This window comes from Passer domesticus, chromosome Z (genome assembly GCF_036417665.1).
Source record: "Passer domesticus isolate bPasDom1 chromosome Z, bPasDom1.hap1, whole genome shotgun sequence".
In the NCBI taxonomy this organism is placed as follows: domain Eukaryota; kingdom Metazoa; phylum Chordata; class Aves; order Passeriformes; family Passeridae; genus Passer; species Passer domesticus.
Genome location: NC_087512.1, coordinates 57,829,227 through 57,844,791, shown reverse-complemented (window position 1 = coordinate 57,844,791; position 15,565 = coordinate 57,829,227). Strand labels below are relative to the sequence as shown.

General features: G+C 38.3%; 1 protein-coding gene across 2 annotated transcripts in view; it reads right to left on the bottom strand.

The window, feature by feature from the left end:
• The window catches only part of CHD1 (chromodomain helicase DNA binding protein 1), a 54,324-nt gene extending 38,769 nt beyond the window's left edge, over nt 1-15,555 (bottom strand). For both annotated transcript variants that reach the window (XM_064405709.1, XM_064405710.1), the window contains exons 1-2: nt 15,252-15,555; nt 13,258-13,467 (exon numbers count right to left, since the gene is read on the bottom strand). In XM_064405709.1, the coding sequence (XP_064261779.1) occupies nt 13,258-13,310 (53 nt within the window). In that variant the 5' untranslated portion in view covers nt 13,311-13,467; nt 15,252-15,555. The remainder of the gene's footprint in view (nt 1-13,257; nt 13,468-15,251) is intronic.
• Between the last annotated feature and the right edge of the window lie 10 nt (nt 15,556-15,565).

Sequence of the window (15,565 nt, the reverse complement as noted above, 5' to 3'; positions counted from 1 at the left end):
CCAAAAGAGAGCATGTTTATGTCAAGATGAAATTTTCTTTTTATACACTTCTGGATGCACACTGTTGTTTTGCTTTTCCCATACATACAAAAAAATTAAAATACTTGTCTAGAACTTCCAATGATAATATTTTGTATAACACAGTAATTTAAAGAAAATATTTTTGTATCAACACAACAACAATAAAACCTCTACTAATAGTCTAACAGGACTAGGTATCTATTCAAACAGAAATTGAATATGATTTTTCAGTCTAAGAATGAATGAATTAGCTTTAAAGCTCTGTATCTACAAGGCAGATAGAAAGAATAGCGTTGATTATCAATTGTTTTTTTTGTTTCTTCACATATCTCACGCAAAGCAATTTTAGACCAATATCAGACTCAACTAATTATCCACTTTCGATATAATGGAGCACCTTATCTGTTTTTCACAAAACACCTGTAAGAAGCAGCAGCAATGAAGTAAAAGCACAGACCTATGTAACTTTTTCTAAAAATGAACAAATCCACCACAATATGCACAGACTTCCTCAGGACAAAGGGAGAAGAGTTACGTAAAAAGGAGAATAAAGAATTACATTTCCCCTTACAACAAATGGAAAAGTTAAATATGTCTGTGGCATTTTCTAGCCACATCTCTTAAGCATTCCATAATTAAAAAGTGGAGCAGTAAAAATTAAGTCTTACTGAAAAGCCAGTGTAGCAGCAGTCTTTCATTTCTACTTCTATTAAGCATAGATACTAGCAGTTTACTATATCATATCACCCTAACACACAGAGACCAATTATTTCTAGCACTTTGCCTCTACAGATGTAACATCACTGGGACATTATCCGTACTTTTATTTTTGTTCCACGTGTAGTCCTGACCTACACAAAGCAATGAGTCGTTGCATTATGGCATGAGCCAGACTGACCTTACCTCAGGACTTAACTGACAAACTATCTCTTAAAGACAGCCTTCCTAGTGATAAAGACAATCCATACTTCAAACTGATGTGAGGAATGCTAGGATTTACCTAAAGGCTTTATCATGGTCTAAGGAGCCAGCCTTGTAGCTGTAGTATTTGCCCTAAGGTGTTCCTTGAAAGAGAAACAGCTCCCCCCTCTCCCAGCCTCACCACACTTCACTGATGAGACAAAACTGTCGCATGAAGACAACGATTTTCAAAGAGGAATGCACACAAGCAGAAAAGACAATTTGTGGAGGTATGTAAAGAATATATTGGAACTGATATTTAGTTTTACTTTTATCTAAAACAAACAAACAAAGCAAAAAATCCCACCCAAACCAAAGTGACAACCCATGAAATGCAAGAAGGAAAGGATGGGAAGGACAGCAAGGGACAGAAAGGAAGGAAGGGGAGGCAGGCCCAAATTCAACTTTACAAACATTCAACTATTTAACAAATGATGTTGGAATGTTGGGGGTACAAGACAGATTACGGACTTTGGACCTGGTTAACATAAGAGATTTGGTAAGAGGATGCCTTAGTAAAAGCAAATGGAACTTTGAAAATTAGACCTAGATTGCAAGAAGATTAAATCAGACAGGTTTACCGGAAAAAAAACCAAAAACCATTACATTCTGCAAGCAAGAGATATTATTATATGCGTAAGTTTGTGTATGTGATTTTAAACTAATCATTGTAGTACACATTACTAGTCTCCCTGAAATAGTATATAAGCATTTGTGTCCCACAATAAAATTGGATTCTGATCACTGAATCAGTCTTCTCAGCCTCCCTTCATTGCCAACAGTTTGACACTTGTAAGCTCACTCAGCCCGTACATCTGATGGGCCAGTGCCACATAAGGCAGTTGAGGGGCCCTGGGGCAAGTATGTGCTCCACAACCCAGACAGGTGACAGTGGCCCGATCGCTCCATTCCTTCTGTGTGCAGTAAGACAGACCTGTGTGCAGTTTGTCTCTGCCTGATGAGGTGGATTCCTGGATAGCATTACTTAGTTTTAACCAAACTAACCCTTACAGAATGGAGTAGTTTAGAAAGAGTCCTGTAAGGAAACAATGGGCTGAAGGCACTCTGAGTGCGTGTGAAAAGAAAATGGCAGCACAGACACCTCTACTACAGTACAAGGTAACAAACAACGACAATTTAATGACATCTGACAAGAAGTTGGATTAAAGAAAATTTCAGTTAACAAGACTATCCAAAATATTACTTACCAATGTTAACAATTACTCAAACCCTAAATGTGCATCATATCTTGAGCCAATGGTAGTATGAAACCACCACAATTAGCAAGACAGCTGAAAACTAACCATCCAGAGCACAAAGATAAACCTTCATTTTTTCCAGCAATGTTTCAAGTAATGCAATAATAGTCAATCTTGTACTTTAAAAAATGTCCTTTAATTCAGTGATAAACATTTAGCAGCCTGCTCTGAGGTTTTCTTACCTAAGATCAAGAGGCAAAAACCATCATGCCATCTGAGAACTGAATTTTTGTTGCTTAAAATAATGCATGGAAAACTACAGTGACAAAATGAAGCACATTTCTTTCAAAAAGAAAGAAATGTTCTGTTCAAAGACATATAGAAAACATTGCTGAAGATTTGAAGAAACAAGTATTAGAACAAATCATCCATTTCAGAATGTTTGCTCTACAGTTGGATGAAAGTACAGATGTTTCTAACATGTCTTGAATTCAGGAATTTCAATAATGAGGTACACAAAAAATTACTTTTCCTAAGCCACTAAAGGAAAAGCATTAGAAAAGTTACTTTATCAACGGTAAACTACTTTTAATTTTAAAAAGTGAAAAAAAAGAAGTTTTATGAAAAAACTATGCAAATGTAACTAGGAACGTGTGGTTGCTTTGACTGGAATAAAAACCAGAGTCTAGTAAGGGTGGTAAGAGATTGCAGTACAAAGTAAATTCATCCACTCCATCAACAATAGGCAAGCTATTGCAGCAAAGAATCTGGAGCCAGAAGAATGCATAAAGTCACTGATGTTCTTAATTTTATGAAAACAAGTCCATTAAATAGTAAAATACCTACTATATTTTGTAACAAGATAGTAAATGAACATAAAGAAGTATTTATACCATAAGAAGTTGAACTGCTAAGAAGCACTGTTGACCAGGAATATTAGTTCTGGGTGAGCTATGAGGGTGTTTGTTTTAAAAAGAAGAGTGCTTGAAATATACTGACCATTTCTGTGGAAATAATTTGTTACCAGTTGTATGCTACCTAACAGATATTTTTGAAAAAAATAAACAGACTTTATATATCCCTTTCCAAATGAAGGTGACATTTTAACAGTGAAAAAGTTAAAAAGAAAGTTTTCAAAAGAAACTCATGCCATAGAGACAGCATTTTGAAAACAGATGTTTGGAAAGGTTTCCATCATTATATGATCTTATTGCTAAAACCAATGCATGTTACCTAAAAAAAGCTATTGTAACTATACACATTAAATGCTGGGAGATAAAAATTTCCAACCTTTTAAAAAATCTTCCAAGAAGTTTCAGTGCGTTTTGAACCCATTTGTTAAAAACATAAAAACTGCAATCCCTTCAGATTAACATGCATGAAATAAATTATTGACAGGGTACTTGGAAATTTACTAGACAAAATTTAATATAAACCTTTGCACAATCAGCTGATAGGATTGAAAAAAATAGTACTACGACTTAGTAAGTGCAGTAAACAATGCACTTCTTCCATCTGAAGCCATATATCGTTGCTAGGTATCTTCTTCGGATGTGCTAGTCATTAAAATAAGGTAACAAAATAAACTTAAGAAGAACCATACCTTCAAGCCGCTGTGTCACAAAATGTTAAACCAAGACATTACTAAACAAGAATATTCTTAACATTTTTCTAGTAAGTGCTAAAAGGTTTCTTTTACCAATAAAAATCTAATATTTTCAAATATTAAATCTTTATCTCATAACTTTAAAATTTTCTAATTCCTGTGTATGTTTTATAAAGGTAGATTCTAGTACAAGTATTATTACATATATACACTTCATAAATGAAATATATATACATTGAGATGCAGGCTGAAATATTGACAGGAGTGCACCAACAACTATTTTGGAAACCACTGCACTAAGGAATAAAAAAAAAAAAAGTAAAGGAGAGATGTCCTGCTTCACCCAGACAAGGAACAAGCCTTGATTACTAAAAACAAATATCCCTCTTGCAAAATTAACTATGACCCTCTTCCACATGAAAAGTAATTCAGATTAAATCCTAGTATGCTAGATGCTAAGCTTAAGAGTAGCAATAGAATTACTTAAGAAGAGCTATATACATTTACACACAGGGATTCAAAGAGGCATTTATATATGTCATCTTCTTATAGTAAAAGGGGAATGCAGAAACAAGAAACAGAACCGTAAAACTTCTCTAACTGCTCCTACCTTTGCTCTAAGTTACAGAAATATTTACACAATTCATACTGGGAACAGTATGCCCTGCCACACTTTGAAAAGACATTCAGTCCTCACCAATACAATACAATATTTGTGAGGATATATAAAAATAACTTTTTCTGACACTGATATTTTTGCCCTCTCTAATGTCCCCTATGGTGTCAGAGAGAAGACAGAGCTTTTCAAAACCACCTCTGTTCCCATAAACATCCTTAAGCATCTATAAAAACGTGCAAGAAACAAGCAGGTATGATCAGGCAGTATTTCTTCAGACTGCTGTCCTGAAACTGAGGCATATACCAGTGGAAAACAACACAGAATCTAGGAAAAAACCCAAAACTGATTTCAAACAAAAAAGTTGTCTATGGTATTATTCCATTTTAGCACATCTATTACATGGTGTAACATCTTCTCTCCTTTCCCCTAGCACATGGAACTGCAGATGAGACAAATAAAACAGGCAACAGCATAGAGAACTTATACCACATCGCAGTGTTTAGCAGGACCACTGCAAATTTAGAGCCCATTTACCAGTTTGTGAAATGCAATTGTATGAGTTTCTGAAGGTCAGAGGAAAATGCATACAGAAGTTTCAGACAGATTTTTAGTAGCTCAGCTGACATTTTCTTCATCTGCTGAAATGGGATACCCCAACAATCAGCTATAACAAGGCAAAAATAATTATCATCAGCTGGAGAGAGGTCTAAAAGCTTTTCAGAGCATGAAGACAAGCAATATTTTATTTTAACAAGTAATCTCTGATTTCAACAACTTGTATTAGAAGAATTGCAGAAATTGTTTACTCTTCCTTGAAGTGGAAAAGGAAAGGAAATATGAAGTAAGAAGAAAATATGTATTTTCTGAAAATATTCAACGGAATATTTGAATCAGCTATTAATGCAAACCAAATTATAAGTGAGAATATTTCATACTGTGCTAAAATTTTACTTTTAAAATCATTGCTACAATAAAGACAAAGAACCTGTCTGATAGAAAGGCAGTTTACCTGCACTTAAGAAACAGAACCTAAGTTCTGTAATGAAGGTATTAAAAATACAGGGAGATAATAGCAGTGAGGTAGTCATAATATCTGGTTGCTCTCGTTTGCATGTTTTCCTATGGGATTCTTTAACTTTACCTGCATTTTTCCAGGCACAGTCTATAAGTAATTTATTTTCCAGCCAAAGAACTTTAAGCATCAGCTGATAAACAGTTTAACTAGGGTCCCTAATTTGACTAACTTTCCTTGCAACAAGTAATACTCATTAGTGCAAAGTAGCACCACTGACTTTCACAAAATTTATCACCTGAATTGACATTACAAATTACTGAGATTCTGGTATCATACTTATAGTGGAAGGCTGTCAAGGAACATTAAGTATTTTCCAAAATACTGACTGGAATACTGTAACAACTACCTGTCTGCTGTTGCATAACGCTATCACACAAATACTGTCTCAGGAACAGGGCTTCTGGTTCCCTCTCTTAAAGGTTCATCTTACAGAAAGAGATGCCAAGTGTGTTATTTCTTGACAATTCTTCTTCCTATACAAGCCAAAGTCTTTGCTTAAATTGCCCTATTGGAAACAGTTCAGCTAAGCACAAAAGTGGATACCTCACCTACACTCCTGTAAATACCTAAAGAAGAACAGGACAGATGGCCAAGATACAACTTAACCAGCCTTTTATTTTGCCTGTGCACCTGTATCTACTTTTTTCTTTCTTCCAAAAAAAGCCTGATTAAAACTGGTAACTACAAGAAAACTCCATTTTTAGGCAGCACAAATTAGGACCTACTTCTGCCTCTCCCTCAGCCTTTCCAAACTTAGTCAAGATGGTCTCTCTACAGGACAGTGAAGAGCTAGAACCTACTTTTTTCATTCAAGTCTCCTGACAGAACAGTCACTTTACCTAACATAATCAGAGGAACTATCAGTGTAACAGCCTTCATTCTCAGTTAACTAAGAATGTTTGTTATGAATATGTGTTTGTCAAATTCACCCTACTTTACCACACCACATTATCTTTATCCCTTCCTTGCTCTGGTCTTGTACTGCTGACCTCCTCAAACCAACTGTACTTTATTGTCCAATTTGACTTTTTTTCTTACCTTCTTCCCAAATGACTACAATTCCAAAAAGCCAAATGGCTCCCGAAATTGTAAACACTATCAAAACCACAACATGAAGCGCAGATGCAAACAGAGCAAAGCAAGTTAAGCTACATTACAGAGGTGTTATTATACTAGATACAGTAATACAATGTTTGCTACAATTAACCACTGAAGACCATTTATGCTTTTAGGCACTTATCTCAACTACTCAAAACGAAATTTAAGCCTGTCTTCTGTGTCACATAAGCCTTTTTCCCTCCTTCACCTCCAAGCAAATTACCTGTAATACTTATTTTTTAAAAGGTAATATGAAAATGTCATTATTTGTTTAAAGAGGCTCCTGAATAAGAAACCTTAAATTGCATTTACTTTGCCCAACTGAAATAGAAAAAATAAACATTCAAAAATCCAACCTCCCCTCTCCAAAATAAACTAAGGCTAGTATAAGACTGCAGAACAGTGGACCCTCATAAGGATACGGAAAATAGAAACAAACATGATGGATAAAGCAATAATCTTTATTGGTATCTCCTTGGTACTGCTGAAGTGAGACTATTTCTTTACTGTGCAAACAAACTCCAGTAACCATGAAAAATTTAACAGTCAGGAGTAACTGCCAGTAGCAGACCAACAACATATACTGAAAATGAACAGCAGGTGTCAGGATGGAAGTTCTACATGAAAATTAGTTTCATGTATGTTGGCAAACTGAGGCGTAAAGCCTACATAGAGCACTTTCCAGGATAGGCACTTAAGAAATCTCTTACCTCTAGCCCTTCATAGTTCCACCTGTACAGCAGCACATGTCAAATCTGATTTGGTATGGAATTTAGACACACCCTGAAAGAATTTGTCTTGTCTGGTTTTTCAACAAACACTGCCTCTGGGTACTCCCTACATGTTCAAATCTGTGCCTGAATGTAGTATTTATTTGTGAACTCTTTGAAAGAAAAGCAACATAGGTTAAAGAAGGTACTAAAGCAGGTAACAGGTTAAAACAAATATAATTTTTTTCAACTTCCCCAAATAAATACCTATGCAATAAAACTGGGAAACACTTTAGGGAAATGACAAGCTTAAAGCAAGCATCCTGCCATGCAGCCATTAGTTTAGCTGCCGCAGTCTTAAGTTCAGCTTCACTAGCTTATCCTTTAGAGCAAATCATACAATCAGAAACTAGGCACTAGGAATACTCATCCTAAAATGGAAAGCTAAACAAGTCACATCGTGAAAGAGCTGACAGAAAATTTAGACTCCTGTCTACGATAATAACTGATCCAAGAACTGCTAATTTAACATCACTGATTTCAAGTGAATTCATTAGATGATGTTACCTTAGTTATATTCTGTTTCAATGCTAGTAAGACAGAGCATAACAATTTAAGCGAACTAAAGCTCAACAGACTAAAAAATAAAGAGATTACTATCTGCAGACTCTTTGAAACTTATCTGAGATGACAATGGACTGTCTCCTTTGATGCTTTGTTGTTGGGTTTTTTAAAACAAGCTGATGGAAGAAAAGCTTAAGGAATATGAAGAGCCCATTCAAAAACTGCAGAAGTAACAAATACTAAATGCCAAACTCATAAAATTGTACGTACGTTTCTATAGACAAATGCTTGTGTAAATAGTAAGAAACTTGTGTAAACAGTAAGCTTTTCGAGTCTTATTTCTTCCAGAAATCTTAACTATTTAACTTAATTACAATGCATAAGGTAGATTTATCTTATTCATCACTGCCAGTTGAGAACAGAAGGCACAAAGAGTATAATGTTCAATCTGCCAAATGTTATTTCCTGTCCTCAGCTATTACAGAGTATGAACTGCATTGAATTTTCCTGGTATGGGCTAACACATTGTGTTTCCTGTCCTGCAGACTAATTATCTGCTGTTACTGCTGCAAACAAAACAATGTTATCAAAATTAAACTGATTACCTACCAACTTTCATGACCCTATGAACTACATTGAAAGTCTTTATTTGAAAGATGCAAGTCACACATCTTAAGAACACAAAGTTGTTCCAGGAACCCTTCACAGGCACGAGGCATCAGTGATTACCCAGGGGTCTACTACTATGTTGTGTAATCTGAGAAACCTTCAACACAGCTGGATCCACCAACAATACAATGATGTCTTTACTAGAAGCTCCTTAGAGACTACCAGCAAAAAAGTATTACATGGAATTTAATAAACAAACAGACAAACAAAAATGAACCTTTAAAACCCCAAACGAACAAACAAACAAAAAACCAACCAAAGAAAACAGCTGAAGCCAGCTGAGGGACCACATCTGGACAAGTCTGATGTATACACTGCTGGTATCACAACACTTCACTTTGTTTTGAGGAACATGAAAAGCCTGCATCTGCTAAAATCTTGAAACTCTTAGAATAAAGGAATTTAATTTAAAATGTGTGATACAGGTATGTGGCATCCAGTTGGGTTAGACAAAACACCAGGATAAACTCAGCAGGGGTAACAAAACCAAACTTAATATCACAGATGCAAATCAAGAACTAGATCATGAATTTTTGATTTTTTCTTTTCATTGGAAAGGTTTCTAGGAAAAAAAATACTTTGGTTTGGATACATGCTGTCTCTGAACTCTTTGAAAAATAAGGGAAAAGATGCTTTTAACCTTATCATGCTTTAGTACACTTAACTCTTTAAGAGATTGTTCCTGATAAAATAACCATTTGTTAATTAAGAAGAAAAATACTGCAAAGAGCTTGCTTTATCCACTAGCTTTATCCACTAGCTGTACATGCTACCAACAGTTTTCTTTATCATTCAGGCACTTTTGTTGATCTGAGAATTCCTGTGCAGCAAATATGCATCTAAATATATACAGTTTTATATATATGCTTTCTCTTGATGTATACATACATTTTCACAAATATCATCTATTAAACTCCTACTAAAAAGAAGCCAGTGCATGCAAGTAATTCTGCAAATATGCTTGTTCAATTTCTATTCTAATTCCCACTTAGTTGTTGCTTTAAACGAATCTTTGTTACTCTCTATGGAAGGCATGCATTTATATAATAAATTGAAGCCTGTTGACCAAGTCTTTACTCTTTACTTAATTACGTGGTCCACAGATTACACAATCCATTAAACAAATTAAACCCACTGAAATTCCTCTCTTCTTTTAATAGCAACTTTCAAGTGTGTAAAGACTTGTAGAAGTCTTTGGTGTAAACAGCTGTTTCCTGCTTACTGCAAAAAATGGCCAGCTACCTTTCACTCAAGCTACACTGAGTCTTTTTACCACAGGAAAGAAAGGTATGCTCAAGTCCTATACACCTTGCTCTGCAGAAACACGTAAGAACAAAGAGATGGAAAATCAGATTGTTATTCAAATAGTGCCAACATTTCAATGCTGCAGTCCTTGCTCTACCTGGCACTTCTCTTGCAATTCAGGTACAACTGTCCTTCCTTGATGATTAAACTTTCTTATTGCTATGTAACTTGAATGTATGTATTCATATTGATGTTTGTATGATGAATTATACTGAATGTTGTCAAGAACGCTATACAAAGATGCTCTGCTTGAGTAAGCTTCTCAGCATACTGCTAATAAGTCTTTGTGTCTACACTCACCTGCTATCCAGATGAACAGTATCTGTAATATTTTACTTTGAGCTACATAAAACCATTATAGAATAGTTATTTCTAGTAAACAAGAAACTGGAAAGTAGACTCCACTGTGATTACTGGACAGAAACTGGAACACCAAGCAACAAGACTAGTTAACAATGTTTACAGTAATTTCCATCATGCCCAGTTCTAGTACTGATTTAGAGCTTCAGAGGCTGAAATAGGCAAACAAACTCCAAATGGTGTGGCCATGCACTTTTCCAACTGCAGCAAAACAGAACTTCAGGACAAACACCTGCAACCACAGAAAGTTTTCTAGTGATCTAGCAGACAGATGAACAGATGCAATGCTGGAAAAATATGAAGCATTGTGGCAAACTGTTCATTCCTCTCACTTCAGAAAAATAATCACCTTCATAGCTAGACACAGTGAATAAAGGCAAGCTACAATCCCTTACCACAGTCCATCAAGTCAAAGGTCTGATCAGTGCCTTCTCCAGCCCTCCTACTGCGGAGAATACCACAAGCTTTCAACAAATTTTTCAAGTCATGGTGTTTCCATAAAACACCATGTGCTGGTGTATTTTTGTAAATCCAGCCATGACCAACTGCTTAACTTTCCGAAGTAATGATGGTAGCTGTGCTACATCAGGATGTATTTATTATCATTCCAGAATGACAGGCACAGAAGTTGACACCATACACCAAAGGCAAGTGAACTGCTTTACTGCACTTCTGAAGTATCAAATTTGCAAACTGACACAAATTTTCAAAGACTTCTCCTACTTAACACCAATGCTGCTGTTTAAATGATCACTGTACTCATCTTCACCTCATCTTTTTTCCTACTAATTCTTGAATTTGATCTTCTTTGCAATTCACTCCCTGCAGCAGCTCTTTCTTCACTTATTTCATTTCTGAATAGAATGGGATCACTATAAGCTTACTAAACGTACTCTGTTGCCGATTTCTACCTCTATTCTCTAAAATTCACACACCCAGATTTGAAGGATAATTACAGCAACACATCCCAAGATACAGTAAAGGATCTCTACAACTGCAGCCTACTAAAGTACCTCACCTCAGAGTGAAAATCATCTAGAGTACTGGAAATCTACACATTAAAGTAAAAAACCACTCAGATATAACCCAAGGATAAGTCATATAAAAATATTCTGCATTATTTTAATAACAGAACTAGGTTAGACAGAAGAGAGTTCCATCATTTAAAATGTCAAAATTTCTCACTTCACTTTGACCAAAAGCTTTCTGATAATAAACATGAAAATAAACTTTCCAAGGCCTGCATTTGAATTAATTACGGGGTTATCAAGTGACACAAGCCTAGGAAAAACAGTTGCTTGGATTTAAAATTTTTTTTTAAGTTTTAAGATGTGCTCATTAGGATGTTTAAGATGAAGAATAAAGTTTCACTTTCCAGGCAAACATGAAGTTTTGAGTACTGTGCATCCTCCTGATATTTATTTTTCATTAAATTCACGGGAACTTTATGACATTTAATATCTTTAGTCTTATGAACTTATGAACTTTTAAATAACTTTTATATACAGATAGTTATGGGCAATGACAGTTCAATACAAAATAGTTTCTCCACAGACTTTCAGCAAGGTGGCTTCTTTCAAGCAGTAAGAAAATACACACTAACTTGTGCCAGGTAGGTTCATGTTCTTTGGAAGGTTTTGTTTTGCCTTTTTTTTTAAAGTAACAAGCAATATTTTGCCCCAGAAGTGACTTTATAATAATTTGTTAACTGTAACAATATCAACTTTATGGGAAGCAGAAATCTTCAAAAATTACTATGCGTTTGAGCTACGAATTATTCACAAAATTGAAAATCTACTTTCTAGTCTGTCTAGGACACCTCTGCATGTCAACATCCTGACATAAATGACTCTGCATGTCATAATCCTGACATAAAAATACCCAAGAATTATAAAAGTGTCTTTAGTTTCACTGTTCATAAATTTCCTTGTGATTTGTACCCAGGGTCACCTAAACAATTCTCTCTTCCCTGTCTTCCCAGTCCATCATACACTGCAGAAGTTTGATGGCCAGCACAGGCTGGCTGATTAGCAGGCAATTACATGTTCTTCTTTCATTTCTTCTCTAGAGACAATAATTCATATCTCTCTCTACCCAGCTGGAAGTTTCATAGTCTGCAGAACGCAGTTTTCTTTACGGCCCTCTGACTGACAGAATTAGCTAACAAGCTGAACAGGTTGTAATCTGACAGGAAGAGGGGCAGAAAAACAGCAGTCACAAACCACCTCTTAGAGGAGAAGTCTAATCCTCACCTTTTATTGGTAAGTTGATTTTTAAACCTTTAGGTTTATAATATTTCTAGTTTTAGAAATCTAACCTTTGAAGCACAGGAGGGGCTTTTTGAACTTGGAACTGTTCGAGTAAGTGAACTTAGTTCCACGCCCTACAAACTGGCTGTCACCCAGGGACACAAGGACATTCTAATCAGACTCTTCCAAACATTTCAATGTTCTGCACTTGACAGAAGATTGTAATTTGACATCAGAGGACTGATTTTAGGTTTGTTTTTAGTTAAGAACATGGCTGGACAACAGCCCTTTCACTCCCAAAAACAAATACAAAATTAACACTTTCAGCTACACAAGTCGGACAGCTCACGAAGAATGACATGAAGAATGACAGAACCATAAAGTATTTAATATCAAAAACTGAAGTGAACCACTGCTCCTTTAAAGATACCCTAGCTAGGGTTTTATACAACGTATATTATGCGTATGTGCCTTCCACTTTACAGAGGATAGCTTTAATACTTTAATTAAATGTTTTTGAATTTGTTTTTGCAGGCATTTTTTTCTCTCAAGAGAGTCACTATGCTGCTGGATGCTGACATGGCTTTAATACTACTTCAGCTTTATTATGTAAGACATACACATGATCACTCCCATTCTTAGCTGAAATGATGTGAATGTAACAGGCAGATTAAGCACCTGTAAGAAAGCAAAGCCAGTTCTAACTATGATCTGCATGCCAACCACCACATTTCAGCATTCAGTTGAAATATAAATTAGTTTTAGTAAACAAAATGTAAGACAATACATAACTAAGAATAACTGAAATAAACAAGTGCTTACCTTGACTCTCCACTACTATTTCCTACACTTTCTTCATCACTGTGCCCATTCATTGTAAATATTAAAAAGTTTAAAAAAATAAATAGAAGTCCACTCAAGGTATAAGGTGGATCTCAGGAATCCACTTCTTGCTACTTTGTATGTCTTCCAGACACTGTACGTGTTTGCTTTAGTGTTCTCAGCGGGTATTCAAGATTTCTCCCAAAACACCTAAAATAGGAAAGGAAAACATTAACACAATCTTAAAGTATGTTTGCAATTAAAGACATTCCAAAAATAAACTTTTTTTTTTTCCACTAACAGTGAAAGGGAGCATGTTTAACATCATGTCTAACTCAAAAATAGCTTTTTTTTGTGTGTGTGTTACCTGCTCATGGCTGAACATTTTATCACCATTTCCTTTTCTGAGGAAAAAATGAAATTCCTGCTGTGAAAACAACAAAAAATAATGTCCAGAGAACAACAGGTCTTCATATTAATTATTTTTAAAAACCTGGAAGATCTAAAGAAAATACCCAAAATGCAGGAAAAAACTGTCTTGCTTTCTGTTTGACTGCAGCAGGGTTCCAGCATACACTTCTTTCTGCCATTATGCTTCTTTATGCAACATTTCATGGATGTTGCTACGAAGACGGCAATTTCTGCTGAACTATTAGCTCCAGAATAGGGAAAATTACAGAAACTATATTTTCTTTATTACTGCGGGATGAGAACAGTTTACTGCCTATCTGCACTATACGTTGTGTCTTAACTTTGGGCATAGTATTGAATTAAGGACAAAACAGATCTCAATATTAAAGAAAAAATGTCTGCTAGAAGAGGTAGGTAAATACTAATGTTCTGCTAAGATCTTCTTAGTAAAATGTATTTCATACACAAAACACAGTGCAAGCATTTCCAGGAACACATGTAATGAAACCCACTTACAGTTGGGAGCAGGAAGATAAAAGACTGTACACGAGCTCCCACAAAATCAAACCAGCAAGAACCCAGAGATGGAATGATCATTATACCATACACATCAGTCTCGTAGGCCTGATTACTGCACAGTCAGTATTCGATGCAGCCAGAGAAAGTTTAGGCTGACGGTAAACGGGCCGCAAGTATAAGCTCAGTGATAATCAGATCAACTCGCGCCCTCATGGACTTAGCGGTGTGAAGGCGATTAGGGTCTTGCCTAGCCCTGGGGTGCTCCCCAAGAACAAGCCACAGCGCAACCCGAGCCCATCGAGGCGGTGGTGAGGGAACTCTCGCTCTGGGGCGGGCGCTGCCCTGCGCTCACACCTCCGGGCCGCTTCGGACCGCGAACAATGGCGATGAGGAACGGCAGCGCGATCGGAAGGAGCCCCGCAGCCACAGCGGGCCCGCGAAGCGCGACTGGGGATCCCGCGTAGAAGTAGAGGGGCGCCGGGCAATCCCGCGACGGCACGAACTGCCGCGCCTTAGGCATCCAGGTAAACATCGCGGGCGTCGGCAAAACTTTGTCCCCGCCGCCCGCTCTCCGCTCCGGGCCGATGCGATCTCGACTCTCATCCTCTACCGCCCGCGCCACTCTCTCGCTGCCCGCCCACAGGGAGCGAGGGCAGCGCCTCCCGCTCGCACCGCAATCGGCGCGGCCTGCACGGCGCCGCTCTCTGGCAGCACTTCCAAGGCCACCGCCGCCGCCCTGCACGATTGCTTCCCCCGGCGCCCCCCACGGCCCGGAGCGGAGCCGCTCTTGGGCCGCCCGGGCGGCTCCGCACTGGCTCCCCCCGCAGGAGCGCGCGGGAGCAGGTCGACCACACCGGCCACCTCGGTCCCGGAGAATCCCTCCCTCTCTCGGCGGAGAACAGGCAGAGGGCCCGGGGAGGCAGCCCGGCGCCGGCCATGGACCCCCGCTCGAGACCGGCAGCAGGGCCGCATTTCCTCCACACCGCCCGCCCCCCTCTAGCTTTCATCTCCCGCAGCTGCACATTTCCCGGCCGGCGAAGGGAGCCATGGCGGCCTTTGCCTACCTGGGGTGCTTGGGACCCGGCCGGCCCAACACTCCCCGGGACCCCTAAGGCCCGAAGCCTCGATGCGCCCTGCGGGGCGTACTGCCGCTCGTACCACAGCCCCAGGTCGCGGGCGGCTCCCGCGGCCGGGCCTGGGCGGCCGCCGCTCCTCTTGCCGGCTCCGCGCTGCCCACGCCGCGGGCTCACTCGCTCTGTCGCTCGAACAATGGGTCAGGACCACTCTGGGAGGGGCGCAGGGAGAACCGGGATGGGCGCAGCTCCGCTCCGCCGCCGACTCCTAAGTCCTGGCGACCGCCGCCATCACACCGCCGCTC